The following is a 26,324-nucleotide window of genomic DNA, read 5'->3' as shown; positions in this document are numbered from 1 at the left end:
GTCTGCATAAATTGGAAAGCCTAAATCTTATGACCAATAGTCAACGTCAGAGCAATTTCAATGATAAAGTGATTGCTTTTGTGTTCTGAAGAATACCTAATTATCGATCATGAAAATGTAGCTAGATGTGTCCAAAGCCACGAATTATCTGCGTGTAATGTGCTTTTGCAATGCAACTCTCCCAAGAGGCAAAAAACGCCGTTCTGATGCAATAACAATAATGATGATATGTGGCATGTCTACCATGCCCAACTTCCCCTCCTGGCTCCAGTGCCCCAATTGCCACCAAGGCCTGTCCCTGACAAGCCATTCTTGACCATATTCTTCTCCTGTCTCGCCCATTCTCTGACATATAATTTCAGTGCATGCCATCTCGCGCAGCCGCCATCTTCGAGCTCTTGATCTGTACCATCGCCTCTTCCCTCAAAATCCTCGCCGAAACGAATGTATCCACGCGGCATTTTCTTAGCAATATCATCGTCACGTCGGAGTTCAGTGATTGAGATCTTGCTGATCTTACTCAACTCTTCATCGAAAGGTCTGGCCATAGTAGGGTAGCCCAGAGAGAGGTAATTGTAAACTTGAGTGATGAAGGAATCAGGAAATTCGCGCTCCATGACATCGTCAAGTTCCGGTTCTTCGGTGAGAATGATGTCGATCTTATCCAGATCAACATTCTCTGGAGGTGTTTGGGGTAGAATTGCGGGTGGGGGTATACTGAAGCCAGTCTCGAATGGATTGGGTTGCTCAACAGCTGGGGTCATCAATCCGGTTTGTGTGCCCACATTCGGAACAACGAGGCCATTGTCGCCGGACTTGCGATCGTCAGTGCAGAAGCCTCCCCACAGTCCACCACCGCTTTGGGATGTCGTACTCTTCTGACTGTAGATGGTGTTCTGGCTCTTGTGTATGCTCTTCTGGTGCTGTGATGCGTCTCTTGAAACGACCTTCTTACCACCCCAGAGACCTTCAGGTGATACTTCAGCTTGAGACTGCTCGGTCAAATAACACATCTGACTACGCAGTTGGTTGGAACCCTGCGTGACATCGAAGCGTGCAGGTTCCGGCGAAGCAGAGCGAGGGAACTTCAGATCGCTACCAAGCATAGGTGGGCGTGCTCTGTCCCGCATGGCTCGCGCTTCAGGATCAGGGTAGTTGGAGCCTGCAAAGTCATGACCATTAGGATTCCACCACGGTGAGGGCTTGACGGAAGACTTCCTCCTGGTTGTGCCAGCAGCCTTACGCTCCTGCTCCATCTCCTCAAAGTGTTGGTGCATCTCCCTAACCTCGTACGTCCCATGAGTTGAGCCTCGACCGTGTGGTGTGCGAACTTTCATCATGTACTCGTCATCCTCGTGGCCCTCCCAGGTCGCTGGTCGGTCATCCATCTCCTCATCTTCATCTTCGCTTTCACCATTCATGAAATGTGTGACACTCTCATGGTAGTCTGAGTTGGGAAAGGCTGCCAATGCTTGCTCCTGGAGTTTTGCCTGAGCCTTTCTGCCCTCCAATTCGAGGAGATAGCGGCTGAACGTCTCGTCAATACTTTCACGAACTCTTGTGGCATGCTTGTATGCAGGATTGTGTGGTTCCATGGCTGCTCCAAGAGAAAAGTCGTTAGATGAAGGACTGGTTGAAAGACTAGGTGGCGCACTAGGCTCACTTTCGGAACTTTCAATAGTCTCGAGTTCAGGCATACGGAATGAGTGGCTGCGAGCAGAATCCGATCGTTCTTTCCGGCGTGCGAAAGGCATGATGAATCTAGGATGCCCTGTTGGTGAAACCGATCTCTCACGCTCTGCGATTGTGATTCGCTGGCCCAAATTGTTGTATACGACCCTGCTGCTCTCACCAGGCGTTGTGTCGGTCCTGTGATGCGAGGGCAAGGAAGGCTTGTCGTCCGAGTTCTTTCGAGAACGACTTGACGTGTCGAGGAGCTGGGGAGCGAACTTGCGTCTTGGCTTCGCTGTAGGGGCGTCTGCAGGCTTCAAGGAAGGAGACGCTACTCCATTGGGGGGCGACTCCGTATAAGGTGAATGCGACTGAGGCGACTTCGACTTTGGGCGATTACTATTCGACGACATCTCTATAGGTTGTGGTAGGAAGCGCGACTTGGGCTTCTCTACCGGTGGCTCAGGCTGTCGGCTGCTCTTCGTGCTTGTCTCGACAGGTTCAGGTGCGAACCTCCTTACTGATTGTTGTGGTTGTGGTGATGCTCGTGAACTCTTTGTGCTCGTCTCTACGGGTGTTGGACTGAAGCGCCTCGGCGTTGTAGACCTTGGGGATGCTGCCTCTTGACCCTGTGCGTTGGCGTCCTTGCTGCTTCGTGTCGTGGTCTCGGCAGGCTGGACATTGAACTTCCGGGGAGCAGTGTTCTCCTCGGACTGTGCTGTTTGACGGCTCGATTTTGATGAGGTCTCGACAGGAGTCGGGTCAAAGCGGCGACGTGGCTGCTCGGGAGACATGCTGGATTATATTGAAGAGACGAGTTTCGTCGAAGCGGTCGTAGTATTTCAGAAAGAGTGCAACCTCATAACCTTGGTCTAGAATGGTGGAAGCAGGTGGGAGGTGGTGTCTCGAGCTTGTCGAGATAGCCTGGATCGCTTGGTGGCTAAGGCTGAGTAGGAGGAGAGGAAAGGTCGCAATGCTCGTACGATGGAGAAATCAGTGAACGAGTGCTATAGATTAAGTCAGTTGGAGAAATGATTGAGGTAGGACGACGGCGGGGCACTGCATACTATGCTGCAAGATGCGAATGTTGGACTTGTCTAGAGTGTCGGCTGAACTGGGATGCGGCAGGCTTCAAAATGGGTGTGTACTGAGTAGGCGGGGGGCCGATGACGGATTATGCAGAGTAACCAAGAATGTATACGTCTTGTCGCTCGAGGGTCGCCGATGTCGTGGGAGTAATTGGGAAACAATGCAAGTGCCTGGTCGCTGGAAGTAGATGGTGCAGAAACGAGGTCGGGGTGTGATGACCACAGAGGAGCAGATCGACAGATGGAGAGACGAGATCGGCCTTATCGACGCGTTACGCAGCGCCAAAAGCAATCACGGGAAACCGTCTTAGGAGCTTGCGAAAAGGAAGCAATGCCACCAAAGCTGACCGACAGACGCAGACACAAGAAGACACTGAACAGCAGACAGGGGAAGGAAATATTGCACACAAATACTTCGGTACCTCGTCGACACCGCTTCTAAACCATCGCACCCCCAATCCCCGTCAAAAAGCACATGCTCAAGTGCCATGTCCCGTCGCCGCCCGACCCAAGTCTGCTTTCGTCAAAGGCGTCGAAGCGTTTACGTTTGGCTTACACGCCAAGCCACCACTTCTCCAGTCTCCAGATTCACCTCTAACCGCACCGCACCCTCCAGTCAACACATATCAAAATGTCAGCCCTGTCCGAGAGTTGAACGACCACCGCATACACCTCACATCTAGCACACGAGTTGGACATGTAGCACACTTCTCGTAACTGCAACTTCCCACATCTCCCAATCTGCCCGCATCTTTCTCCTATCCTCTGTCTTTTTATCTCCATGCACGCACCCAGACAAGCTTCCCCAACTTGGTCTTGCCGCTATTGGTTTCGTTTTCTCCACATCTCAGCGCAAAAGCGCAAACTCAACCGTCGCGGTACGCCGGGATCTCGTCACATCGGGATGCTGGATAGAATTCTAGCCCCCCCTTGTGCTGTTGCTCGGCGAATTTAGATCATTGCTTAGAGCCTCTATGTTTCTGACTTGCATATGCTTGTTTAACATGTCTTTGATAAGATGATAAGAAGTCCTCGTGTTCTCGTCCCTCTGGATTGAGATTAGAGTCATGATTTTCTTGGGTGCTCGATATTGTTGGCATTCTTGTTAGTAACCTCCAATTCGCGGATGTGGCTTTGCAGTGCTCGAGCTTGGGAGGATGTCAACAATGGTGCATGGTTGAAATAAGAGCCGAGACGTCGGGTCCCCCATGTGACTGCAAGAGGAAATTGAAATACTGTATGGCCGTCCAACAAGGGGACAATTGGGTTAAGGTCATGCATGATACTCATTTTACATTTTTTGTATCTCGTGTTTACAGACCGTGCAAAATATAGCCTGCTCATGATCTGTACCTTCATTTCATGCTAAACAACAAAAACACCATTTTTGTTTACCTGCTCAGGGCAATGTCGTCGATTCTGAGAATCATCTTGACAGTCTCGGCGGCCAACTCAATGGCGCTGGTGCTGACGAGAAGGGGCTGCATGACACCCTCACCACCTTCTCCAGCGTTGCCGCCAACTTCACCACCCATGACACCAACGCCTCCACGCTTGATACTAACACCGACATTTGTCTCGCCGTTGGCGTGTCGTGATCGGAGTTCTGTGACGACCTTGATGGAATTGAGACCGGCGTTCTCGGCCAGGGTGATGGGAATGACTTCGAGAGCTTCGGCGAATGCCTTGAAGCAAATGTTGTCGGGATAGGACGAGGTAAGTGCGAGTCTGGAGAGCGAATGCGCAACGGCCATTTCCGGCGAACCACCACCAGGGAGGAGAGCCTTCTTCTTTACCAGACAGCGCAACACACACTGTGCGTCGTGCAAACTTCTCTCAGCCTCATCGAGAATGAGGGGGTTGGCACCTCTGCAAATGATGCTGACAGTCTTGGGGGCGGTGGGACCTGTTGTCTTGATGCCGGTGACTCTGGTGATGCGCGAGCCGAGCGATGAGACCTCCTCGATGAGGTCTGCGCTGGCGAGCTTGTCCTCTGTGAATGAGTCGATGTCTGCGATGGGCTTGCAACCAGTGCTCTGTAGTATTGTTAGCATGTCTTGCTGTTGTAGGGTTCCCAGAGCTCGAACTGCCGTACCTTGCAGATGAATTCAACTTCGTCTCTCTCAATATCCTTGACACACATGATGCCGAGCTTGGCCAAGAAATGCAGAGATAGGTCGTTGACGGCGTCTCTGAGAATAGATTTTTGGATGAAGAGCACGTTGCACTTTGCCTTCTTGATCTTCTTGACCATGTTGAGCAGGTATGTTCTCTCCTCTTTCAAAATCTTGTCCATCTGTCTGTAGTCGTTGACAACAATCTGGTTCTCCATGTCGGGCTTCGGCGGGCTGAGCTGGAACTGAATGAGGGCGATTCTGGCCTTCTCGATTCTTGTAGGACCACCACCGCTCTTCACGACCTGCTGGTTGAGGACCAGACCGTCAATCATCTCACTGTCGTCAATGACACCACCGGGCTTCTTGAGGATGCGAATGTTCTTCAAGTCGACGTTGTCGGCAGTCTTGGGGTCGATGATCTTGAGGACGGAGTCGACGGCCATGGGTGCGAGTTTGGGTTCTTGTGCGACAATCTTTGAGGAGAGCGAGGTGGAAGCGGCCTTGAGGAGAGTCTGTCTGTCGGAGAGGTTGATGGGGATGGAGATTGAGGTGAGGACCTCGACGGCGTGCTTCGCGGCGCGTTGGAACGAGTCTGAGATGACGGTAGGGTGGAGACCCTTCTTCAGCAGGCGCTCGGAAGCACCGAGGAGAGATCCAGCAATAACAACAACTGAAGTAGTGCCATCACCAGCCTCGATATCCTGAGCGTTTGCAAGGTCGACGAGCATCTTTGCGGCGGGGTGCATGACGGACATGTCGCGCAACATGGTGTTTCCATCGTTGGTCTGATGAGTGTCATCAGTATGGGATCGAGGCGAGCGGTAGTGGTGTTCGAGGTCGTCTTACAATGATTGTTTCGCCCTTGCCGGTTTGGATCTGTAACCATGTGTCAGCAAGTTGCGAAGAGAGTCAAGACGTTCTTTATGCACACCATCTTGTCCATTCCTCTGGGACCAAGCGACTAGCAGTTGTATGTCAATATAAGTCCAGATGCGGTGCGGCCAGCGGCTATCTTACGGTACGAATGGCATCGGAAACAGCTACATGGAGTCAGTACAGGGATTCAGAAGGGTTGCAGGACCTCGCATACCTCTTGCGGCAGTGATGTTCGCAGTGCGCACAGCCTGGGGCTTCTCCTTGTCCTGGCGGGCATTAGTATTGATAGGTCGATAGGAGAGTTTCAATGTTTAGGGACAGTTCATACCTTGAAGGCGGCGTTGCCGGCGTTGAAGGCCGGGGCTTGGGAGGACATGATCTCTGCTGCGTGGTATTTGAATATGCGACGAGCAAGAGATGGCTTGAAGAATAGACAAGCAGCGGGAAACGGGAGTTGGTTTCTATTGACCTTATGGAGATATTAATTTTCGAACCCTCTCAGCGTCGGCGTCGGGAATGGGAATGGGCCGCCAAGGCGGGCGTCTTCTGGAGCTGCTGGCTGCTCGCTGCTCGTCACTGTTGCGGCGACCCCGGCGAGAGCTTCCACCAAGGCCATCCATCTTCCATCCATACCCACTCGTAGAAGCTTCTTCGCCATCTGCCATCTCTCAAGCCTCGTCCCGGTCAACAACCCCTCGGACGACTGCACAAGTCCGCCTCTGACCACCATCTCCCACTCGGCCTACCCGAACACCGTCACTCCATTCCCGCCTTTCGTCATCAACTTCTAAACCACCACCGCCATGCCCAGCGCCACGGGTTCTAACTGGGAGAAATACCAGAAGAAGTTTGCCGACGATGAGCCCGAAGAGAAGAAGATCACTCCCTTGTCCGATGAGGATATCCAGGTCTTGAAGACATATGGCGCTGCTCCCTATGCCGCCGCCCTCAAGAAGCTCGAGAAGGAAATCAAGGACCGTCAGACCAGTGTCAACGAGAAGATCGGTGTAAAGGTATCATCTCTTTCTACTCTAGTATACTGCAGGACTCATACTCACACCATCGCAGGAGTCGGACACCGGTCTCGCCCCTCCGCATCTCTGGGATATCGCCGCCGACAGACAACGCATGCAAGAAGAGCAGCCGCTTCAAGTCGCCCGCTGCACAAAGATCATCCCCGATGAGAAGGACACCGAGAAGAGCAAATATGTCATCAACGTCAAGCAAATAGCAAAGTTTGTCGTCAACCTTGGCGAACGCGTCTCTCCTACCGATATCGAAGAGGGCATGAGAGTAGGGTAAGATAAATCCTGCCACTGCTCATTCGAGTCTCTTACTAACCCTGTCCCTGCTAGTGTTGATCGCAACAAGTACCAGATCATGCTTCCCCTGCCACCCAAGATCGACCCCTCAGTCACCATGATGACCGTCGAAGACAAGCCGGATGTCACCTATGGCGATGTCGGTGGTTGCAAGGAGCAGATCGAGAAGCTGCGTGAAGTCGTTGAGATGCCCCTGCTGTCACCGGAACGTTTCGTCCATCTCGGCATCGATCCTCCCAAGGGTGCTCTTCTCTACGGTCCGCCTGGAACTGGTAAGACTCTATGCGCCAGAGCCGTCGCCAACAGAACGGACGCCACTTTCATCCGCGTCATTGGTTCCGAGCTGGTACAGAAGTACGTTGGTGAGGGTGCCCGTATGGTGCGTGAGCTCTTCGAGATGGCCCGTACAAAGAAGGCTTGCATCATCTTCTTCGATGAGATTGATGCTGTCGGTGGTGCTCGTTTCGACGACGGCGCTGGTGGTGATAACGAAGTACAACGTACCATGCTGGAGCTTATCACGCAACTCGATGGTTTCGATGCTCGCGGAAACATCAAGGTCATGTTCGCTACCAACCGTCCTTCCACTCTTGACCCTGCGCTCATGCGTCCTGGACGTATCGATCGTAAGATTGAGTTCTCGTTGCCCGACATGGAGGGTCGTGCAAACATCTTGCGCATTCACGCAAAGAGTATGAGCGTCGAGCGCGATATCAGATGGGAGCTCATCTCTCGTCTGTGTCCCAACTCAACCGGTGCTGAATTGCGATCTGTCGCAACCGAGGCTGGTATGTTTGCCATCCGTGCGCGCAGAAAGGTCGCGACCGAGAAGGATTTCCTCAGCGCCGTCGAAAAGGTCATTCGCGGTGGTCTCAAGTTCAACTCAACCGCCGCCTACGCCCAATACAACTAGAGAAGGACTTGACAATCATCGGTTCTTTCTCTTTGTTACGATCTCCCTGCACACAAGCACCATCCAACATCATGTCATGGTTGTAATTTTATCTTTTCAGGAATCACTTTTCAAGAGGGTTCATCCAGCCCGGCGCATTTGAAAGGGCTCTTTTATGCATCGGCTGTCACGAAGGCGTTCTGGGATGAGAAAGGGCGTAGTAGAATAACATTCACACCAAATGCAATCGTCCACCACATGCAAACTGGCAAAGCTAACAGAACAAGAGTGACTACGGTGCCTGGAAGATGGCAGAAAAACATTGAACGCAATCCAGACTCGACAACGCTCGCGAAAACCCTGCGCCGCGGGAAGTATAAGGATGCCAACGCAAGCACGATCTCAGTGTAAATAGGAAGGATCGAATGACAAGATCGGCCGCAAGTCCACAGTGCCTTCCGTATCGAGGTCAAACGCAAGCTCCACGTGCTCGTTCCATGCTTCGTTTTGGTCTAAAACCACTCGGTCTTCATCAACACCACAAACGGGTGGCCCTGTTCCAGGATATATCATCCCCCGAGCACATCATAACCCCTGTCTTCCGCTCAGGACGCCTTCATGAACCCGACAGCAAGATGCAGCTCCTACTTATTGTCGTCTCCGCCGCAATGGTTGTCCTGGCTCAATCTAGCACTAACGTGCCTCCTTGCCTGGTATCATATAGCTCTGTCGAATCACTTCGTCTGATTGTCGCTGATCATACTCGCAGTCGGCTTACATGGCACCATATCCAGAGTCGCACTCGGCAGCGACATGCATGTCCAATTGGACTCTAGCAATCTCTTCCTGCATCGACGCATCATGCAGTGTCTCTGTCTCTTCCGCCAGTGTCAATACCCGCACGAGCATGTTCTTCACACCCAGTCATGATACCTCGTGTCAACAAGCTTCCATCAATGGTGTGACTCAACCTGACTCGATGCTGCAGCTACGACCTGGTATCTGCCAGATGAACTCTTACAGGTTTGAGTCGTTCTTGGTGTCGACTGGCCAGAACGGTATACAGCAAGACTGTTCGTTGGGATTGTTCGAGGGGACACAGTGTGCTGGTGGTACGAGAGAGGTTCCTCTCAATGGTAACAGTGCTTCATCCGGAGAGTGTTGGGTCGTCGGTGGTCAGAGCGTGATGCTATCATGTGGCGAAGGAGGGGATGCATCCGACAACCAGGGTAAGTGGCTCACACATCAACGATATTTATGAGCACTGACGAATCTCTCAGCCGCTCACAGCTACATATCGTCTTTCTGCAGTATCAGCGGTCATACGCAGACCTCCACTCGCTTGCAATCGTCGACCACACTCATCGCTGCAGATACGACCACCCTCGCTACAACAATCGCCTCAAACTCGACTTCATCAAACCTCACGGCCGGCACATTCGGTGACCCTGCCACACCTGCAAACACGACATCTCTCGCCACTACTAGCATTGTCGTCATCATACCCAGCACTGTCTCTGTCAGCGGCGAAGGTGTCGAAGAGAAGATGGCAAGGAAAGGTGGTGCTGCACAGTGGGCCTTGGTCGTCGTCGTGTTTGCTAGAAGCCTTATGTATTGAAGACCGACCTTGACTTGATATTACTTGTTGGATATTCTATAGGAACTAGAAGCATAGTTCAGGACTTGAAGAAGGAGGGCAAAGAGCTAGACTCGAGGATGTGGGAAAGCAGAGTATAGATATTTGATAGCATTTCACAGTGAGTATGATCTAAAATGTATGGATATTGTATACTTCAGCTCATTCACTTTGCCGTGTTGGTGAATCGGTAAGGAATTGACACAAGGGGGCATATCTTGATCCGATGATGATGGCTGGTAAAAGTAGGCATAATTCCTCGCTTCAACAACCGAAGACCAACGGTCACCCTGTCATACCGAAGCTTCCTCCGACCCTGACGATACGACCTTCGCTAGCGTGACCGGTCACACCAAAGGTTCTTGGATAGAGCAAAGGAGAAGAAGCGGGTCAACGCACAGATTTGGTCGTTCGAATAACCCGGCATTGGGAATGAGATTGAGAATGAACATCTTGCAGCGCGTCAGGGTCACTGAGATCTGGTCTTGGAAGACATTGGAGTAATAAAAAAAAAGGGAACCCGTGACCGTGCGTTGACCTTGTCGAGGTAATCGGGTTCTTACTGGGAGCGGTGGATCTGGTATTCGAGCTGGTCGAGCTCCTCTCGCTTCGCCTTGGAGGTATTGTCTGGAAGTCATAAAGACATGTGGCGGTCAGACTTGTCTTTGCCATGACCGGCTGATCCGAGCTTGGAGCAAGGTCATGTGCGAGGAGGGATGACATGCTGCTGCAAGCTAGCAAGGCACAATACACCACACTTCACCTTGGGACAAAAGTGATTGACAAGAGATGTTCAATTTGATTTTTGATCGACGTGCATGACAATTGCCTCTTTGGCATTCTTCAGCCTGTCTTTTCTTCTATTTTTTTTTGCTTGATTGTTGTTTGTTTTCGGCCGCATAACAACAATAATTAACGCAGCTGAATATTGCAAAATTGCAATTCATCTCATCCCAGCCCATCCCATCCGGTCCGCGAGGAGTCCCAACCGTGAAAATACAAAGAGCAACTTTTTGTCTTGTTTTTGTGGTATAATGCAAAGAAAGCCAGAGCACCACTTAAGAAGATGAATGATGGGAAAGGGAACTTTACACGATAGATTTTTAGATTAGTTGGTTGGTTTGAGGAGTTTTTCCGGGTCGGCACCTCTTTTGAGAATGTCCTCTGTCAAGAGTGTCTCCTTTTCTGCGTAAAGGCACTTGTAGGCGCTTCTGATCGTGCTGTCACTAACTTTCGCGATCTCTCCAATGGCCTTAGGTGATCTGACTTGGTCCATAAGCAAGCTGGCCATGTAAATACACGCAGCGGCTCCAGATAGAGGTGAGCGGCCCGCAAGAGCTCCGATGCTGGCCATGCACTTCGCAAGTTCTTTGGCAACTTGGGTGGTTGGGAAGTCCAGACCAAGCTGACCGCAGAAGCGATCACAAAGTTCATCAGGGTTGGTGGAAACGGTTCCTTGGTAAGCGTCGTGGATGCCGACGACACCGTTGCCCATGACCTTGGCCTTGCCTCCATCACTCTTTCCAGACGATGACAGCATGTTCTCGAGCAATTTGAAGGTTCTCCCAATCTCCTTCTTGGACACGTGGGTCATGTCGTAGATCTCGCGGAAGGTACGGCCAACTTGGTTGCGACGGCATGCGATAAAGATGCAGCCCGCGATGATTGCCTCTGTCGACTTGCCTTTGAATTTCCCGCTGTCTTCAGCATCTTTGAAGATGTGCTTGGCGGCATCTGCAACGATATTCGGAAGATCATATGAATCACAGTAGGCACCGATCTGTTTGAAGGCCTGGAGCAGGTTCTTGTTTCCCTTGTCGGCATTCGCCTTGCTCTGGGCACGGTGAAGTTCTTTGCTTCTGAGCGAGCCATCGCCAAAGGCAATGTTCGTCTGCAGCTGACTGCCGTTCAGCAGGAGATTGGGACCCTCACCAACACGCGACGGGTCATCATTGCCTTGGTCGTCGTTTGCAAAAGTGCGCCACTCAGCACGCTGGTCGATACCGCGCTGCGAGAGGACCATGCCACAGTCTCCGCAGATGACATCTGCCGCCTGAGGATCTTCAACGAGGTTTGGCGGGTCTTCCTTGCAGTCAGGGCACACCATACGCACGCTGAGATTCTGGCGCCATTCATCAGGGGCCTCTATCTTCGGTTCGACGTCGGGGATGGCACCCGGCGACAAAGTGTAGCTCATGATGGTCTTTGACTTTTGATGCGAAGATCGGCGCAAAGATTGACGACGCTTGATGGCTCGTGCAGTCACTTTGAGATTGTATTGTTTAGCGCAGCAGCGGATGAAGAGCGGAGAATACACTTTGACGACGGGTGACTTATGGAAGACGGATCAGACAACTACGGTGCAGAGGTTAGCTTGAAGAAGATGGCGCATAGGTACAGACGGCGAGTGAAGGTGGTGGGTGTGAGAGGCCAAGTTGAGTGGCGACTCTGAGTGCTATGCTAGTGTAACGCAAAGCATCGCGGCTTACCCAAACATCTAGCGGCAGATGGCCCTTGTGAAGTGTCTGGGAAGTGACTGTCGCTGTCGATTGCGATTGTGTCTTGTCTAAGCGACTGGCAAGAGCAGGTAACCGGAGTCTTGGGTGTTCTGGGACGGACGCGCAGAAGACTCGAGCGACGGTCGCGGTGATGCGGAGAGGACGAGAAGGACAGGCGCCGGGATGTAGAAGTTGCAAAGGACAGACGGACGTCGACGACAAAGAACAACGGACGGGACTGATCAAGACGGATATGACTTGACGAGGCGCAGAAGGCCTTGTTGTCGCTGCCTTCCCTTTGTCAAGAGCGTCGCCGCGCGAGGAAGGAACGCACGTGCCACAAATCACGGGATCAAACGACGACTGGGCAAGAGCGATGGGGCGCGACTGCGAAAGAGTTGTTTGGTAGTCGTTAGAGAAGGGAAGCCCATCATATCCACACTCCACTCAATCGCCATGCTCGGTCAATCTCTCAGGGCCTCGGTATGCCACTGCTCGACTCTGCGTCTTTGCGCACGCTCCTGTTCCGCCCACTGACACCCGCCACAGCGCCAGTCGCTCGTTCGTCTTGCTAAGCAGCAGTCGGCCACCACCTTCCGCCGTACTTTCGTCACTCCCACTGCCGTTCGCCAAGGTACTTGAATTGCCATACCGCCGACTCCAGCATTCGAACAGCTGCTCATTGATGTTCTCCCTGCAGCCGATCTTGTCCAGGATCTCTACCTCCGCGAGCTCAAGTCCTACAAGGCCCCCGCCGTCAAGGCTTCCGACTCTGAGGGTCACGTCCAGAAGTTCGCCCTTCCTCAAGCCCCTGCTTCCCCCGAGGAGGCCGACATTGCCAGCCAGCTCAGCGCATACGAGACCCAGGAGGTCGAGGTTGAGGGTCAAGCCGAGGCTGGTGCTGCCCCCGTTGAGGACTGGTATTACACCCACTTTCTCGCCGAAACATTCTCTACCACATCCGCTGACCACAATCCCAGGTTTGATGAGAGCGAGCTCGCCGACGAGGAGCCTGCCCACCACTGAGCTCCTGTAAATACAGCCATGTAAAACAGTGAAAATGCATTCGAGACTTTGACCTTACAATTGCTTCCTGCGGCACCGATTCATTCTACTGGCTCTCCATGTTCACATCTGCTCAGAAGTATCTTGACACGACTACAACCTTCTTTCATCGCCAACTCTCAGTCTTGCAATGTGACACGATCCGTTCCAGTCCGCTGGGTGAAGATTGTACACTAACTTCTCAAGTTACTCAGATGATCCCTCGAGTCGCACACCAAAGATCAAAGGCAAGCCATTGAAACGCGCTTATACATCCCTCGTGTGAATGGGTAGCAACTTACGAAAAGGTTGCTCTTGCCAGTGCGATGTTATCCGTCCCGGACGCCTACAGCTCTGGTTACCCCGAACGAACTACCGGTTGATGTCGCAGTGCCACATCGAACTGCGACTCTCGTGAAGACCTTTGTGGTAAATCGAATGGATTCTTGGCTCGAGATTCAAGTTGTGTTCAGTGAGCTTTTGGCCTAGCTCGGCTCCCTGATATGCAAGCCTCAATCAGATATCCCGTGTGTCTCGTTGATTAAAAGCTTGTTGGAGAACAGCACGTGGATATTTGTCTCTTCACAAGTCCCTAGACTCGAATTGAACAACCCGCTTACACTTGTTACACTATACGGGAACATATGCGATCAATTTACTCCACATTGCACCATTCTCAATCGATATCTGTGATATGCATATCTCCACCAAGCACTTTCAATTCAGATGAAGACCCTTTCCAAGTCGGCGCGAAATGAGGCTCGTATATTCCACCCCTGGATCATACTTCAGAAAAGGCTCGCTCCCTACGGTAGAACACGCGCAAGTAGACCCCTTACAATATAGAGTTCAAGTTGAGCCGCCTTGAACACTTACTTCAGATGTTCTGTGAAGCGGAACACATGCCTCGAGTACTGCTTCAAACTTACGAGCAACAGTCCCACTCGGCGGGTGAAACACCTATAGTCTGTGTCACCTCATCTGCCAACCAGTAGCCCCCATCTTGTAAAATCATCTCGGAAGCGGGCAGCCGCACAAATCACAGACTGTTGACTTTTGACGTGCATGACTGGGGCTTGAATAAATGGACCCCCAGCCATGATCTGCAGCTGTATCATGTAAAGGTCGTGCATATGATAAAGAGATAGATGGGCGCAGCGTGTACAAGATCACGTACGCATAGCTCGTTCAAGGCTTTGCTAAGTTGATGTGATAGTCAGTCTGCCACTCCGAGGATGCAGGTCGTGACTTGTAAGACGTCCATCGGCACGCCGTTGTGGCCGCGTAGATCAGAGGACGAGTCCACGACGCGTACTAGGTAGCTAAGCCGGCGTGGCACGACGACTTCCGGACTCTCCTGATCAAAGGATGCACTCTGTATGCCTCGACGAACATGAGTCGTCAGCTTGTGCTCGTGCCTAGTCTGATGGCACTATGCACGACTCAGATTAAGGTTGAGATTGGAGAAGGAAAGAGGCTGCTTCCTACGGTGTGCTTTTGCGCGCGCGATTATTGTTGGCGGGAAGCGAACGGCAGTTTGCCGGGCTTTTGGTTGCGGTGACTTGAGCTAGGATGTTTTGTGCATACTCAACCGGATCAGCCAGATCGAACAAGGATACAAGATTTGTAGATTGCAGAGGTGTGCCTCTTGGCATAAGACATGCTTTCACCGCAAAGCAGACGATCACGGCATATCTGCGCCGAGCTACGAAATCCTGGCAAGTCGGTAAAGGAGTATGAGGTGCAGCAAGTCATGCTCAGTCATGAGCGAGACGTACTATGGCAGTCCGAAGATGCCAAGCTGGTCGCAAAGTGACGCTTGTTTGAGCATGGACAGCAGCTGATACTATTTACAGTTCTGGAAGGAAAGGGCGAAGAAACGGGGCCAGGGCCAATGAGCTCGTGCGGCAGGTACTTTGACGGCGCCAAGTCTCGCGGTTACGCGCCTCCCGTCACAAAGATTCGGGATTGTTCTGGATCTGCCTCTTGCTGGCAGTGTCAGCGCTCGATAGGGCGCATGTGCAGGCCGTGTAGTGCAATGATGATGCGCGTAGCAGGCATAGACGGCGAGTCGGACAGCAGGGACCTGAATCGTCATGGCGCAAGAAGCGAAGACAGCGGTTTGTTCGGGAATGGTGCCTAGTTGACCATGGGCCTGCTCCGTGCCGATGCCCTGCTTAATAGTAGTCCCGCCGTTGAAACCGCGCGCAATGACATTTACCTAGCCTCCCCTCGAGGTCTCGTCTCACCTTGTTCTGACCTTTCTCTGTTCTGCCCATTTGCATCTTATCTTCCAACGTCTATACATCTGCTCTGTCTCGTCCCCGCCTGCGCCTGCGCCCACTCGCTGCCATTCGAACCATCCATTGACTTCTGAGCCATCTTGAGACACCCCAAACCCCACGAACCGTTGCCCGAGTCAGTGCTCTTTGTTCCTGTCAGCACGCGTACGCAGTCGAGCGATCCATCTTGGACGATCCGGAACACAATTGCGCCAGCTTTGCTGTATTTGGATATGGCTGGATTGTAATCACTACGCCCAGTTTCCGTTTATACCTGTTGAGCCTGAAGAGTGGGATAGAAAGAGATCTAGAAAGAGCACCGAGGTACAATAAAAGGCAGAGATTTAGCAAAGGAAAAGACCGCGAATCTTGGCCGGTACAGCGTCTTGGAGAAGGATCGAGCACAAATGTCAACCATGACGAGCATTGCGAACAACTACCACAACCATGCAGATGCCCTCGCAAGCCCGAGAGCGAGAAGGTCCTACGTCGATGCTCCGAACGGTCCACACTTCCCACGTAGCGCCAGTTACACCTTTCTGGGGCACGCAGCAACAAAGAATCCCGCTTACAACGCACCAAAGCCTCTGCCCATCACAAACAGGGGCAGCTTTTGTGAGCAAGACTTGATCGCTCCTCTGGACGACAGCAACGACACATCCCCACCCGAGTCTTCTGGTTGGTCGACGCCAGCCGACGATCAGACAATGCCTGTTTGCATGCCCCCTCACGATCTTGTTGCCGAACTTCACAAGAGTCCCAAAATCACAATCACCGCCAACAGCGAGCACAATCCAAGCCCACCAGTCTCGCTCAAAGACGGAGCGAGTATCGACTCTGCAAAGGTCCTACCTGCTCCTGTACTCGGCGACCGTACTCGCTCTACATCAAAATCAAGGTCCCTGGCCAAACGTCTGAGCAGGAGGCTATCTAGCGCGCCTCCATCACGCTCTCCTTCTCCTTCCAACCGTAAGATTGAGGCCAAGGTCGAGGACCTCGCACAAGATGTTCCCGCTGAGCCCTCACCAACTGCCGGCCGACCGGTAGCGACTCGGAGAAAGTCGATTTTCAGGAGACGAGACTCGGAAAAAGCCAGGGACGACGACACAGAAGCCACAGAAGCTGGTGGCTTCTTGGCCAGAAAGGGCACTGTGCTCAAAAGAAGATCGCTCAAACCAGTGGCGCCCACAGTGAGAGCATCCATGGAAGAGCCCACCAAATCTCAACCTCCCACGCCACAGCTGCCCAAATCCTTCTCGACTGATAGATTGCAAACCGTTTCACATTTACATCCCGGCCGTGCCAACCCAATGCCACCGTTGGCTTCTGTCGAGAAATATCAGACCTTACCATCTCTTACTTTGCCACGCAAGAAGGATGAGCTGTGGAGTGTCTTCAGGTCGCTCGATGGTGACTATACCAAGTAAGTGCAGATCATCCACTCATGCCTATATGTGCTCATAGTGTACAGATTCCAGTCCAAGTCGAGCACGCTCAAAGCGAATGTGGTCAGATCCTCGCTGCTACCCTTCCTACGAAATTATGCCGACCATCCGTCCAATCTCGCACTACGAGCAGAAGATTTGGACAGACGCACTAATATTCTGAATAAATGGTGGACGGGCCTTCTCGACATGCTTCACGGAAGAAACAACCAATCCATATCCGGCACTGATCGCCCCGCTATTCTAGATGGCATATCTGGCATTATGGATCGTCAAGAATGGCGGCTGTCGCCTTCTCCATTGTGCCCTCTCGACCGAAGGAATATCGTGGCGCCCTCGAGGAACAAATCCACAACTTCGCTTTCGTCTGCTGGTATCGACTTCCTCACAGAGTCTGTTCACCACAACGTACGAAATATGTTTGTGCAGAATCTCAACTCTCAAATGGCTTTTGTAGTTGACAGAATGTCGCTCAAAAACGCTTCTGCCAGTCTAGTGACATTCTGTGGAAAGGCTACTGCATATGCCTTCTTTTTCTGTCCAGGTATCGCCGAAGTGCTCGTACGCTTGTGGGACGCTCCAACAGAAGTCATGCGAAGAGTTCTTGCCGAAAGTGGTGTCAGCAGATTTGACAATCTCGGTGAAACTGCTGCAAGGATAAATTCTGCTTTCCCTCCTTCCATGCAATCCTTGGGATTTATCTCACTAGGTAAGATGCTCAAGCATCTCAGAACTCAGACCCCTTTGCCGCTCGGGACAGCGAATATCCAGTGGTATGGATATTGGCTTGAGCGATGGTCTGGTCGTGAAAGTGACCTCTTCTTCGCCTTTGTCAAACACTTCCACATCTTGGTTGCCGACTACCTGCCATCAGATGCCACAAAGCAGGAGAGAATCTCTGTCCCAGGTCTCCTTTTTGTACACTCCCAAATCCTGGTCAACCTGGATTCTACCATTCACCGTGATGCAGGTCCATCGCACGGTGATTCATCAAATACTATTTCTCCTACTTTCGACGACGTTCTGGTTGATCCAGATGCTGTTGCGTCAACGTTACCCTTACCACCTATTAATGCTATCCGAATCATGGCGGAGAACCGTCTGATAATGCTAATTCGAGACTTTCTATCGGAACGAGCCTTGGAATATCCCTTCGCTCGACAACTTTTCGCCGAGTCATTCGCGTGTCTACTACAAGCGGGCGCGCGCGGCATCTCGGTCTACAATCATCTCGCATGCTACACTCTTTGCGACTTTCTTGAGGAAGCGTTCCCAATCATTCTTCGCTACGAGCAAGTACATCCTTCGCAAGAATGTCTGATTGACACAGACTTCTGGATAGACGTTTGTAAGAGAATGGTGTTCAGCCAAAACACGATGACTGAGATTAGGCTATTTGCCTTCCTCTTTACAATCTGGAGTACGGTCAACAGCAGTCCAGACCGCAAGATCAAGATATGTATTGATCTTCTGCTCGACCAAGAAGTGTTCGAAAAGACTTTTAACCACTGGTGCCCTATGGTACGGGCTTACTATATGCGGCTGCTCTGTTGGCGTCTTGGTCGCTACGATGGAGAAGGTTCATCAAGCGATAGGTGAGTTACATTGGTACATCTCCACGAGTGCTTAGCTGACTTGTGTTGTTTCAGGTTGATTTTCGAGACATTGCTCCAGCGCCTACAGGTTGTTTGGTCACACTTTTTGTGGCAAAGACAGCAAGCTGCTCAAGGCAGGATGCTACCACCTTCTACAACGCCGTGTAACCCAGCACCTGGCAGACGTCTATTGATCATTCGCACTGATACACAGGTCGCGCCGGGTGGCTCCTTCCTGGCTTTTGATGGTATCGTCCCGCCTCACCCCTCAGCCCCTATTGGAGCCCCAAGCCAAGCATGGAAGCGAGACTCTGTCATGTCGCAGGCAGCTTCGCTAGACATTCGGCCCACGTCGTCGGCATCTTCTGACTTCAGCTCTGAGCTCGAAAGCAGCGTGGGTGGACTACGTGGCTTCCTTCGCGGACTCATTGGTGGCAAGAGTCGCTCCAAGGCAACGCCCACCCCCACGGTCAAGACTTCTTCCTCGTCAGCTTCGTTACCGCCGGCACTAGAAATGCCTGTGTCTGGTGGCAAATTGACTCGATCAGCGACCACCGCCACCCAGGCACCACGGCCGCGTGCCTCTGCTATGAAACAATCGCCTCAAGTCACACCTCATGCCAGTCGTGGTCCCTCCCCTGTCAGGCACCGCAACTTCTGCTTCAAGTTCTCCCTTGAGATGCACGTCAAAGCACACCACCCCACTGCCATGCGTCTGGCACCGCCCCGTCTTCCTCTTGCAGCGCAGCTCTATCTCCAAGAAGACAATGGCGATGACGCGGTCATTCAAGCTGCTGAACCCCTCGGCGAGGCCAAGGCTCAGTCTACCTACTCCGGCCGAGCGTTGGCTGAGTGGATGTGCATCCTCATGGAGTGTCAAGGCTTCTTCGAGCGCAGAAAGTCCGAAGGCGCTCCCACCAACAAGCACGTCGAGACACCAACACTGGGTGTTGAAGTCTTTGGCAAAGGAAGATGATAAAGCCTGTCTTGCAAGCGTTCCTTTTCATCTTTTGTTAATTTTCCCCTTATCGATTTCGTAAATAGCCATGCATTTGTTGGATATGGGTGATCTTGTCATGTTGTTTTTTTTCATCTCATTCGCATACATGCGGTCGTTCTTTGCATCATATGGAGTTCTCTTGTTGGATGGGAGGAAGTAAGATGTATACATGTGCGCTTTTGAAACTCTTGAAGCAATTCAATCAGCACTTGCCCAAGCTGAAAGGCAGCGTGGCTATCGCATCGACCTTTTTGTGCAGGCTTTCGTTACGAACAAGTGTGTCCAATCTGGATGATGACTGCCAGGCGAGATATCATGACTTACCCCGATGACTCTCCTGTAGTGCTTCTATTGCAGAGCACTGAAGAAGATGAAGAAGTGTTCCATAGCCATACTTGTTTTGAGTGTTTTGATGATCCAAATGATATCATTCGTGATACAGCATCATTGTGAACAGGACTGATAGGTGGCCATGACCAAGTGCGACCCTCTTTTCGTCGGGATGAGTGCCAAAGGCAGAATTAATTTGGTGATGGACCACATATTTCACTCCCTTCACTCGTCTCTTCCCAGTCTAACAATATCAGACTGTTCCAAGACCCAGAACCTCGCCGGAGCTTTGCCCTCTTCCACAATCTTGGCAGTAGCAACCGCCGCCCTTCCTATAACCTTCTGATCTTCCGTTAAACGGATGACAAATTAGTCCTGCTCAAAATCACCATAAAAAAAAAACAGGACGACATGAACACGCACAGATACGCTCAAATGCTTTTATCATTTCAAGATATAAGATATACAGAAAGAAAACATCCTCTAAGAAAGACCTGGCAACTTTTCTTTGACGAAGACAAACTAATCAACGCGAAGGACTCGGGGTCCCTTGCGCTTGCTAGTCTTCTTTCTCTTGTTGCCCTTTTCGAACGCCATGGCGCTCTGGTGGTCTCTGTTGAGGTTGTCAAGGTCCTTGACCTTGTAGATTCTGATGATCCAGTTCTCACTGGTAAAGGCTTCCTCCAGAGTCGAGAGCTCAGGACCCTCGGCGGGAAGCTTTGAGCCGCGGACGCGGTCGGTGGCCTGACCAGCAGGGAAGAGGGAGTTGTAGTTGTAGTACGACATCTTGTACCTGTAGGCAAGAAGATTAGTTGTGTTCAATTAAAAGTCAGAAGCGTCAATGCTTACATCAAGCTGTTCTTCATGGTGTCAGAAGCTTGGTCGTCGATGCGGTACTCGCCACGAGGGGTAAAGTAGTCACGCTCCTTGATCTCATCTGGCCAGATGCCCTCGGCGATACGAACCATCCACAAGAACTTGTTGATGTCATCACCCGAGTATCCAATCAAACCACCAAAGACGATGAGGACATAGTCTACCTCATGCTGTCTCATAATGGGGTAACTGACCTCCTCGCGGGAGCTCATGGCCTTGCCGACAGTGGCAATGTGGGTGTTGTTCCAAGTGTTGTTGTCGACGAGGGTAGGGCGGTCAGCCATACCACCAATCTGGTAGCCGTAATCCCACCACGACATGATCTTGGCGTTCTGCTCGGTGTTTTGACGAAGCCAGTAGTAAGCTTCACGGTAGTCGTCAATGATGTGCTGCGAGCCGTCGGCCATCTTGGAAGCGAGAACGACTGAAGGCGACGAGTAGGCGTTCGATGTGACCCAAGTACAGTGGAGAACGAAGAGCAAAAGGTAGGCAGTGATGGTACCAGTCATGGCGAACTTGGAGAAGGTAGAGTAGATACCAACGAGAGGCTTCTGGGTCGAGCGAAGTGTATCGGGGATGAGGGAAGCGGCAGTCTTGGGGGCATCGGTGTTGCCGTTGGCTTGAGCGGGAGCGACAGGAGTCTTGGTGACCAGGAAGGTGTCGAGAATCTGCGAGAGTGCAAGAGCTGCAGCGACACAGACGACAGGGGTCAGCGTGAGCATCAGACGGACCATGACACCGGCGAAGTAACTGGCCAGGACGGCGTAGATGACGACAAAGACCTGCTCATCCTTGAGGTTGCGGAAGCACATGTAGACTCCGGCAGGGAACAGCCAGATCAATAGGTTGAGATCGAAGAAGAATGCGGGCCAGGCGGTAGGCTGGTGCTCCGAGACCGAGGCGATGATGGGAATGTGGATCTTTGCGTAGCCCGTGTCCCAGAGTGAGTAGAAACGACCGCCCCAGGGAGCGACAACGCCAGAGAAGGTGAGAAGGACGAGGACACCGAATGCGGCAAGGAAGACTACCAAGACGAAGGCGCGGAGGAGCGTCTGGAACTGCTTGCTGGGCAGAGTCTGGCGCACGAACTCGACGAAAGCGACAAGCTGGAGAAGACCGAAGACGCCTAACACGCTGTTAGAATAGAGACACGGGCATGTTTACTAAGGGTCACAACATACCGAGAGCAGCCATGTGATCGCTGGTGCGAATGGGCAAGAAGCCGACAAAGGGAATCTGCATGCTCGCAAGCGTGCCCAGCGAGTACCAGGTCGTGTAGCTGGTGTACAGACGAGGACTGTATCTGCCCATGCACAGCAGGACAAAGACGTGCAGAGGGAGCAGATTGGTGATGAAGACGTAACCACCCCAGGCTGAGACCATGTATCCGTAGAAGAGGGCGGTGAAAGCACCCCACATGACGGAGCCCTGCTTGACACTCTTGATCCAGAGGTAGAAGGTGAAGACGAGGAGGAAGATGGCGATGGCTTCGTTGTCGTAACTGCCGGCAACGGAACGGGAGATGTAACCAGGGGCGATGCCCATGAAGATGGCGGCAAGGAGACCGGCCGAGGGCGAATCGGACATCTCGGAGGTCAGGAGGTAACTGGCAAAGGCAGTCAAGCCAGAGCAGGCCGGGGCCAGCATGACACAGATGTTACGGATGTCGACAGGGAAGGTCAGGAAACGGAGGAAGTGCCAGATGGCGCCGCTGGTGACCATGAGGCCAGGGTAGAGGGTACCGCCAGTGACACGGCCGAGAGGGTGCCATGTTCGGTCGTCGAACCAGTCCCAGAAGCTCGTGAAGCCATTCTGGACGAGATACTTGGTCGCGCGGAAGTTGAACCAGGGATCGACTGTGAGAGGTGCTTGTTAGCCATCATGTCCACCAAGTCCGAGAGTCTGTCCCTCTGAGGATGCTTCCCCGACTAGTCCAAGAGTCTGTGTTTTATTCTGAGGGGGGGAGTTTCCCATGCCAGATGAATCGTCGAGTCAAAGGCTTCTAGACTAGCCATTCGGAATGGGGATGCGGTGTGGAAGAGTCGAGAATTGACGTACATTCGTGAATGATGCTCTCAAAGCGGATGACGGAGAAGAGACGGGACGCTACAGCAGTTGTTGCAATCAAGACCAAGATGATCAATCGCAACAGACCTCTGGTGTTGCGGCCAGTCTCTCCCTTGAAGAAACTGCTTCCCACGCTGGCTGCCATGGTGCTGTCTATACTGGGATGGTATTGGAGAGCTGCTGGCACAGGCACAAGCGGACACCTAAGCTTCCAGCACAACGCATGCGCGTCAATCTGTCCCGACCCCCGATCACTCGGCAAAGTCCGTCCGTCCGTCCTCACCTCCGCATCTCCAACACGCTACCACCTGCTGCACTTCGTCATCTCCGCAGTTTATCATCACTTTGGGAGTATCCATATGCTTATGAGAGTGATCACGTTAGGAGTATCAATGTGCTTATGAGAGTCTATCATGAGAAATCTGCATTGAAACAGGACAGGCAAACTCCGACATCCTCATCTGACTGTCAACCAAAATCGCTCGTCCCTCCTCCAAACGCAGAGCTCTCGTGTGAGTAGGCAAAGCTCGTATCTGACACCTCGTCCCAAGCTCCGTCCACGCTATTGTGTCGTCCACCAACCACACTGTATCCGTACTGAGTGAGTGCTTGCCCATTGGAGAACCTCGGGACCACGTTGGAGACGTTCATGCTCGCTACTCTGCCTCTCCTGTACTCTGGCCTGGTCATCTCGGCCGCCTCCTGAGGCATGTCGTCCATGTAGTCTGACACGTTCGTCTGCCACAGCGGAATCGCTAATTCGCCTGCATCAGCCTCCGAGACTATCTCACTGTGCTGCGGCGTCGTCATCTGCTTCGTCGTGCGCTGCTTGCCTTTGCTCTTGTTCGAAGTTTGAGCACACTTGGCGCGGCGCAGTTGTTCCATCTCTGCTGGGCTAGGCGTCATCTCGGACCTGTAGGTACCGTGTTTAATATGCTAGCTTACCCCAAGGTTAATTCATGCTCGTACCTTGCGATGAGATGGTCAATGTCGATACCCATGTTCTTGTGCATTCGAGTAATGTGGGCTTTGAAGTTGTCTTTTCGAGACCATATCTTGTCCCGCTTGGAACACGTCGGCAACACGCATCTGTAGTAATTCTGAGGCCCATGCTTTGGCCGGATCAGGTGAATGTCCTTCTGGTGTCTCTCGAGGTCGTTTGATGTTGCAAAGCCTTTCGTGTTGGTACAGTTCTTGACATGACACTTGAAAGGTCGGCTGTGTGTGGAAGAGTGCTTTCTACATGCATAGTCAATATCACCAGTCACAATGATACGAATGACTGTCTTACCTCTCTTCGGCTTTGTTCTTGAACGCTTTGCCGCATTGAGGACATGTCAAGGATTTGCCGTTCAACGATACGTATCCAGAATCCGTCTCGTCTTTTTGGACAAGCATCAAGTCGGGCTGCGATGCGATGATCGTTTGTGATAGAGTTGAAGTGCTTGAAAATCCGATAGCCTGACTGCTTATTCCTGACCACGGCTCCGCAAACGCACTTTCGGCCACACGTTGCTGTACAAGCTCTTCGTTGTACAAGAACGCTTCTCCGCTCGCGAATTCGTAATTGATTTGGGAAAGCCCACTTGACCCAGACAAACCGATATAGATTGATGGATCTACGTGAATGCCGCTTAGGGGATCTTCGGTCAGATCTTCATCATCCTGAAGGCTGGTGTATGGCCTTTCGAATGACTCCTTAAGTACGTTAGCGTGGCCTCGTACAACCAGTCGTGCGGAAAAGCAGATCTACAGGCACAGCTGTGAATGGGTTGCGCAGGTAATCTGAAGCACCGAGATGCGACTTGCCATGGAACAATCGTTGGACTCTAAAAAGGAAGCCATTTGTACGAGTCTTGTGTGTGAGTCTTGCGTGTACGCTGAATTACAGGAGCTGTTGGAGGGGATATTGTAGATGAGCTTTCAAGGCGATGGGCGGGGCTGTGCGAAGAGGCGGTGTTGAATATGGTCGGGGTTAATTGGTGCTTTTAACTCAGGCTGCAAAGACTTGTAGTGTCATCTATCCGCGTGTGGATTCATATAGAATCCAGAAACACCTCAACAGAAGTACCGCCGACCATGCTGTTGAAATCATGTGTCGCGGCGGGAACTGAATCAAGTCGGAGTGTTTCATGATTGGAAAGGGTGGGGTTCGGGGTCGAGTTCCATGGGTCATGAGGTAGCATCCCACATGAAAGATCGGTGACATGGCAGAGGGAGATGGATGATCCGATTGGCTGATCAGACTTTGTTCAACACTCCAAGTTCCAGGATAAGCAATTGATTTGGAAAAGACGCTGCAGTAAACGCACGACTTCCTTGTATATAGCGTTTACTGACATGGTCGTCTTCATTCTGGAACATGTCGGACGGAGGATGCGCAAACAGCGCGTGCATGACAGTTATGCTGCCAGCTCGAAATGGTCAAAAAGCATGACGAATTATCCGTGTTCACTTACAGCCTTATCCTCGCTTTGGCGCAAATGGGTATCTCGTGGCCGTCAAAAGTTGCCTACTCTCTCTTCTCATCGACAAACTTGGTATCCTTGGGCTTACCATCGGTCGAACGCTCCTTAGTCTGGAAATCCCAGTTGTTCAAGTAGCCGCAGCCTGCTGACAGATATGTTGCGAAGCTAAGCCAGCCGAGGTAGGGGACAAGAGTCCATGCAGCGACTTCGTCAACCTGACCCCAGATGTAGGCAAGATATCCGGTAACGCCAGTGAGGGCAACAATGTCGACGGTAGCAGCAATCGGACGTCTCAGGGAGAAGAAGAGGGGCATCCAGATGAGGTTAAGACCGAGTTGGATGGTGTAAAGGGTTGCGCCTTGCTGTGACGGGGTCAATACCAAAGTCGCCGAGGGAAAGGGATTGAGGCGATGAGTACCTTTGCGAGAAGGACCTTCTTTGCGTCAAACGAGTCCATGGCGGTGGACCATGCGCGGAAGGCGGCGTATCCCATGGCTCCGTACAACAGAGTCCACACGGGGCCGAAGACCCATGGGGGAGGTCGGAGGGGAGGCTGACGCAGGGCTAGATAGGTCTTTTGCGTCTCCTTGGCTGTCAAGGGAAGTAGTGGTCAGTCGTGAGTCTGGCGATTGTCTGCAGGCATGTGTCAACTCACGTCTGGTCGAGTAGCCAACAGCGGTTCCAAGTGCGACGGGCAGCAGCACGGAGAGGGCCGGCTTCTCGAAGATGAACGAAGGCAGAGTCAGATGGGGAATGTAGGAAGTCATCTTGGAGGTGGTGATGCAACAGGAGACAGGCTAGACTGATGCTGGAGGGAAGATGAGAGAAAGTCTTTGGTCCTTGGTCTGCTTCAATCAATCGCATCGGCAAGAAAGGCAGTTAATCGAGCCATGACGCTCCCACCCCAGCCTAGACGATATGGAAGCCCTTTGCTCGGACTTTGAGCCCGTCAGCAGCATCGAGCATGATGCGAGTTTTATTTCCTGCATGTCCGCCATACGGTCCTCCAAGATCAAGCACTCGGCTTCGTCAGTCCCATGTGCAGGAGAAGATGTATTTGCTCTGACATGGGTATTCCACAAGGACGATGGCATCATGCCTCCGTAGGTACCAATTC

The 26,324-nt window shown here is 52.1% G+C and overlaps 10 protein-coding genes across 10 annotated transcripts; 4 read left to right on the top strand and 6 right to left on the bottom strand.

Moving 5' to 3' along the window:
• Nucleotides 1-55: 55 nt before the first annotated feature.
• AUEXF2481DRAFT_595652 (uncharacterized protein) lies at nucleotides 56-2,762 on the bottom strand. The gene is made up of 2 exons (XM_013490599.1): nucleotides 2,739-2,762; nucleotides 56-2,678 (listed from the first exon to the last, which is right to left on the bottom strand). Exon 2 carries the CDS (start codon nucleotides 2,463-2,465, stop codon nucleotides 240-242), a length of 2,226 nt encoding a protein of 741 aa, XP_013346053.1. The 5' UTR covers nucleotides 2,466-2,678; nucleotides 2,739-2,762; the 3' UTR covers nucleotides 56-239.
• A 1,360-nt stretch (nucleotides 2,763-4,122) lies between these two features.
• AUEXF2481DRAFT_595698 (uncharacterized protein) lies at nucleotides 4,123-6,341 on the bottom strand. Its single transcript, XM_013490598.1, has 7 exons — nucleotides 6,081-6,341; nucleotides 5,967-6,018; nucleotides 5,894-5,916; nucleotides 5,808-5,837; nucleotides 5,723-5,752; nucleotides 4,855-5,661; nucleotides 4,123-4,795 (listed from the first exon to the last, which is right to left on the bottom strand). Exons 1-7 carry the CDS (start codon nucleotides 6,126-6,128, stop codon nucleotides 4,151-4,153), a joined length of 1,635 nt encoding a protein of 544 aa, XP_013346052.1. The 5' UTR covers nucleotides 6,129-6,341; the 3' UTR covers nucleotides 4,123-4,150.
• A 214-nt stretch (nucleotides 6,342-6,555) lies between these two features.
• AUEXF2481DRAFT_46397 (uncharacterized protein) lies at nucleotides 6,556-7,987 on the top strand (the record flags this gene model as incomplete). Its single annotated transcript, XM_013490480.1, has 3 exons — nucleotides 6,556-6,765; nucleotides 6,821-7,050; nucleotides 7,108-7,987. The coding sequence occupies 3 exons, from the start codon at nucleotides 6,556-6,558 to the stop codon at nucleotides 7,985-7,987; spliced, it is 1,320 nt and encodes a 439-aa protein (XP_013345934.1).
• A 757-nt stretch (nucleotides 7,988-8,744) lies between these two features.
• On the top strand, nucleotides 8,745-9,584 carry AUEXF2481DRAFT_27638 (uncharacterized protein; the record flags this gene model as incomplete). The annotated part of the gene is made up of 2 exons (XM_013490338.1): nucleotides 8,745-9,195; nucleotides 9,247-9,584. The coding sequence occupies 2 exons, from the start codon at nucleotides 8,745-8,747 to the stop codon at nucleotides 9,582-9,584; spliced, it is 789 nt and encodes a 262-aa protein (XP_013345792.1).
• A 794-nt stretch (nucleotides 9,585-10,378) lies between these two features.
• Nucleotides 10,379-12,137, bottom strand: AUEXF2481DRAFT_37909 (uncharacterized protein). The gene is made up of 2 exons (XM_013490434.1): nucleotides 12,092-12,137; nucleotides 10,379-11,957 (listed from the first exon to the last, which is right to left on the bottom strand). Exon 2 carries the CDS (start codon nucleotides 11,797-11,799, stop codon nucleotides 10,711-10,713), a length of 1,089 nt encoding a protein of 362 aa, XP_013345888.1. The 5' UTR covers nucleotides 11,800-11,957; nucleotides 12,092-12,137; the 3' UTR covers nucleotides 10,379-10,710.
• Nucleotides 12,138-12,530: 393 nt separating this feature from the next.
• AUEXF2481DRAFT_37907 (uncharacterized protein) lies at nucleotides 12,531-13,129 on the top strand (the record flags this gene model as incomplete). Its single annotated transcript, XM_013490433.1, has 4 exons — nucleotides 12,531-12,583; nucleotides 12,650-12,734; nucleotides 12,801-13,020; nucleotides 13,081-13,129. The coding sequence occupies exons 1-4, from the start codon at nucleotides 12,557-12,559 to the stop codon at nucleotides 13,124-13,126; spliced, it is 378 nt and encodes a 125-aa protein (XP_013345887.1). The 5' UTR covers nucleotides 12,531-12,556.
• Nucleotides 13,130-15,538: 2,409 nt separating this feature from the next.
• On the top strand, nucleotides 15,539-19,740 carry AUEXF2481DRAFT_596285 (uncharacterized protein). The gene is made up of 3 exons (XM_013490597.1): nucleotides 15,539-16,849; nucleotides 16,898-18,466; nucleotides 18,521-19,740. The coding sequence occupies exons 1-3, from the start codon at nucleotides 15,834-15,836 to the stop codon at nucleotides 19,440-19,442; spliced, it is 3,507 nt and encodes a 1,168-aa protein (XP_013346051.1). The 5' UTR covers nucleotides 15,539-15,833; the 3' UTR covers nucleotides 19,443-19,740.
• Nucleotides 19,741-19,932: 192 nt separating this feature from the next.
• AUEXF2481DRAFT_37904 (glycosyltransferase family 66 protein) lies at nucleotides 19,933-22,934 on the bottom strand. The gene is made up of 4 exons (XM_013490432.1): nucleotides 22,731-22,934; nucleotides 21,854-22,528; nucleotides 20,646-21,798; nucleotides 19,933-20,589 (listed from the first exon to the last, which is right to left on the bottom strand). The coding sequence occupies exons 1-4, from the start codon at nucleotides 22,882-22,884 to the stop codon at nucleotides 20,319-20,321; spliced, it is 2,253 nt and encodes a 750-aa protein (XP_013345886.1). The 5' UTR covers nucleotides 22,885-22,934; the 3' UTR covers nucleotides 19,933-20,318.
• Nucleotides 22,935-23,175: 241 nt separating this feature from the next.
• Nucleotides 23,176-24,608, bottom strand: AUEXF2481DRAFT_595558 (uncharacterized protein). Its single transcript, XM_013490596.1, has 3 exons — nucleotides 24,031-24,608; nucleotides 23,709-23,978; nucleotides 23,176-23,652 (listed from the first exon to the last, which is right to left on the bottom strand). The coding sequence occupies exons 1-3, from the start codon at nucleotides 24,135-24,137 to the stop codon at nucleotides 23,208-23,210; spliced, it is 822 nt and encodes a 273-aa protein (XP_013346050.1). The 5' UTR covers nucleotides 24,138-24,608; the 3' UTR covers nucleotides 23,176-23,207.
• A 491-nt stretch (nucleotides 24,609-25,099) lies between these two features.
• Nucleotides 25,100-26,109, bottom strand: AUEXF2481DRAFT_595603 (uncharacterized protein). The gene is made up of 3 exons (XM_013490595.1): nucleotides 25,863-26,109; nucleotides 25,626-25,798; nucleotides 25,100-25,569 (listed from the first exon to the last, which is right to left on the bottom strand). The coding sequence occupies exons 1-3, from the start codon at nucleotides 25,972-25,974 to the stop codon at nucleotides 25,252-25,254; spliced, it is 603 nt and encodes a 200-aa protein (XP_013346049.1). The 5' UTR covers nucleotides 25,975-26,109; the 3' UTR covers nucleotides 25,100-25,251.
• Between the last annotated feature and the right edge of the window lie 215 nt (nucleotides 26,110-26,324).

This window comes from Aureobasidium subglaciale, assembly GCF_000721755.1.
Source record: "Aureobasidium subglaciale EXF-2481 unplaced genomic scaffold scaffold_5, whole genome shotgun sequence".
In the NCBI taxonomy this organism is placed as follows: domain Eukaryota; kingdom Fungi; phylum Ascomycota; class Dothideomycetes; order Dothideales; family Saccotheciaceae; genus Aureobasidium; species Aureobasidium subglaciale.
Note: the sequence above shows the minus strand (reverse complement) of the source record. Positions and strands in the feature narration are given on the sequence as shown.

What these genes read in the sequence shown, in the direction of transcription:
- AUEXF2481DRAFT_37909 (XM_013490434.1), bottom strand. Translation starts at nt 11,799, where the DNA reads ATGAGCTACACTTTGTCGCCGGGTGCCATCCCCGACGTCGAACCGAAG.
- AUEXF2481DRAFT_595558 (XM_013490596.1), bottom strand. Translation starts at nt 24,137, where the DNA reads ATGCTTGTCCAAAAAGACGAGACGGATTCTGGATACGTATCGTTGAAC. An exon ending in AAGAACAAAGCCGAAGAGAG is followed by an intron (nt 23,979 to 24,030) that starts GTAAGACAGTCA and finishes CTATGCATGTAG; the next exon opens with AAAGCACTCTTCCACACACA. An exon ending in ATTGACCATCTCATCGCAAG is followed by an intron (nt 23,653 to 23,708) that starts GTACGAGCATGA and finishes CGGTACCTACAG; the next exon opens with GTCCGAGATGACGCCTAGCC.
- AUEXF2481DRAFT_37904 (XM_013490432.1), bottom strand. Translation starts at nt 22,884, where the DNA reads ATGGCAGCCAGCGTGGGAAGCAGTTTCTTCAAGGGAGAGACTGGCCGC. An exon ending in CGATCACATGGCTGCTCTCG is followed by an intron (nt 21,799 to 21,853) that starts GTATGTTGTGAC and finishes ACAGCGTGTTAG; the next exon opens with GCGTCTTCGGTCTTCTCCAG. An exon ending in ACCATGAAGAACAGCTTGAT is followed by an intron (nt 20,590 to 20,645) that starts GTAAGCATTGAC and finishes TCTTGCCTACAG; the next exon opens with GTACAAGATGTCGTACTACA.
- AUEXF2481DRAFT_595603 (XM_013490595.1), bottom strand. Translation starts at nt 25,974, where the DNA reads ATGACTTCCTACATTCCCCATCTGACTCTGCCTTCGTTCATCTTCGAG. An exon ending in TGTTGGCTACTCGACCAGAC is followed by an intron (nt 25,799 to 25,862) that starts GTGAGTTGACAC and finishes TTCCCTTGACAG; the next exon opens with CCAAGGAGACGCAAAAGACC. An exon ending in AGAAGGTCCTTCTCGCAAAG is followed by an intron (nt 25,570 to 25,625) that starts GTACTCATCGCC and finishes ACCCCGTCACAG; the next exon opens with CAAGGCGCAACCCTTTACAC.
- AUEXF2481DRAFT_596285 (XM_013490597.1), top strand. Translation starts at nt 15,834, where the DNA reads ATGTCAACCATGACGAGCATTGCGAACAACTACCACAACCATGCAGAT. An exon ending in CTCGATGGTGACTATACCAA is followed by an intron (nt 16,850 to 16,897) that starts GTAAGTGCAGAT and finishes CATAGTGTACAG; the next exon opens with ATTCCAGTCCAAGTCGAGCA. An exon ending in GAAGGTTCATCAAGCGATAG is followed by an intron (nt 18,467 to 18,520) that starts GTGAGTTACATT and finishes GTGTTGTTTCAG; the next exon opens with GTTGATTTTCGAGACATTGC.
- AUEXF2481DRAFT_595652 (XM_013490599.1), bottom strand. Translation starts at nt 2,465, where the DNA reads ATGTCTCCCGAGCAGCCACGTCGCCGCTTTGACCCGACTCCTGTCGAG.
- AUEXF2481DRAFT_595698 (XM_013490598.1), bottom strand. Translation starts at nt 6,128, where the DNA reads ATGTCCTCCCAAGCCCCGGCCTTCAACGCCGGCAACGCCGCCTTCAAG. An exon ending in GAACATCACTGCCGCAAGAG is followed by an intron (nt 5,917 to 5,966) that starts GTATGCGAGGTC and finishes GACTCCATGTAG; the next exon opens with CTGTTTCCGATGCCATTCGT. An exon ending in CCAGAGGAATGGACAAGATG is followed by an intron (nt 5,753 to 5,807) that starts GTGTGCATAAAG and finishes ACATGGTTACAG; the next exon opens with ATCCAAACCGGCAAGGGCGA.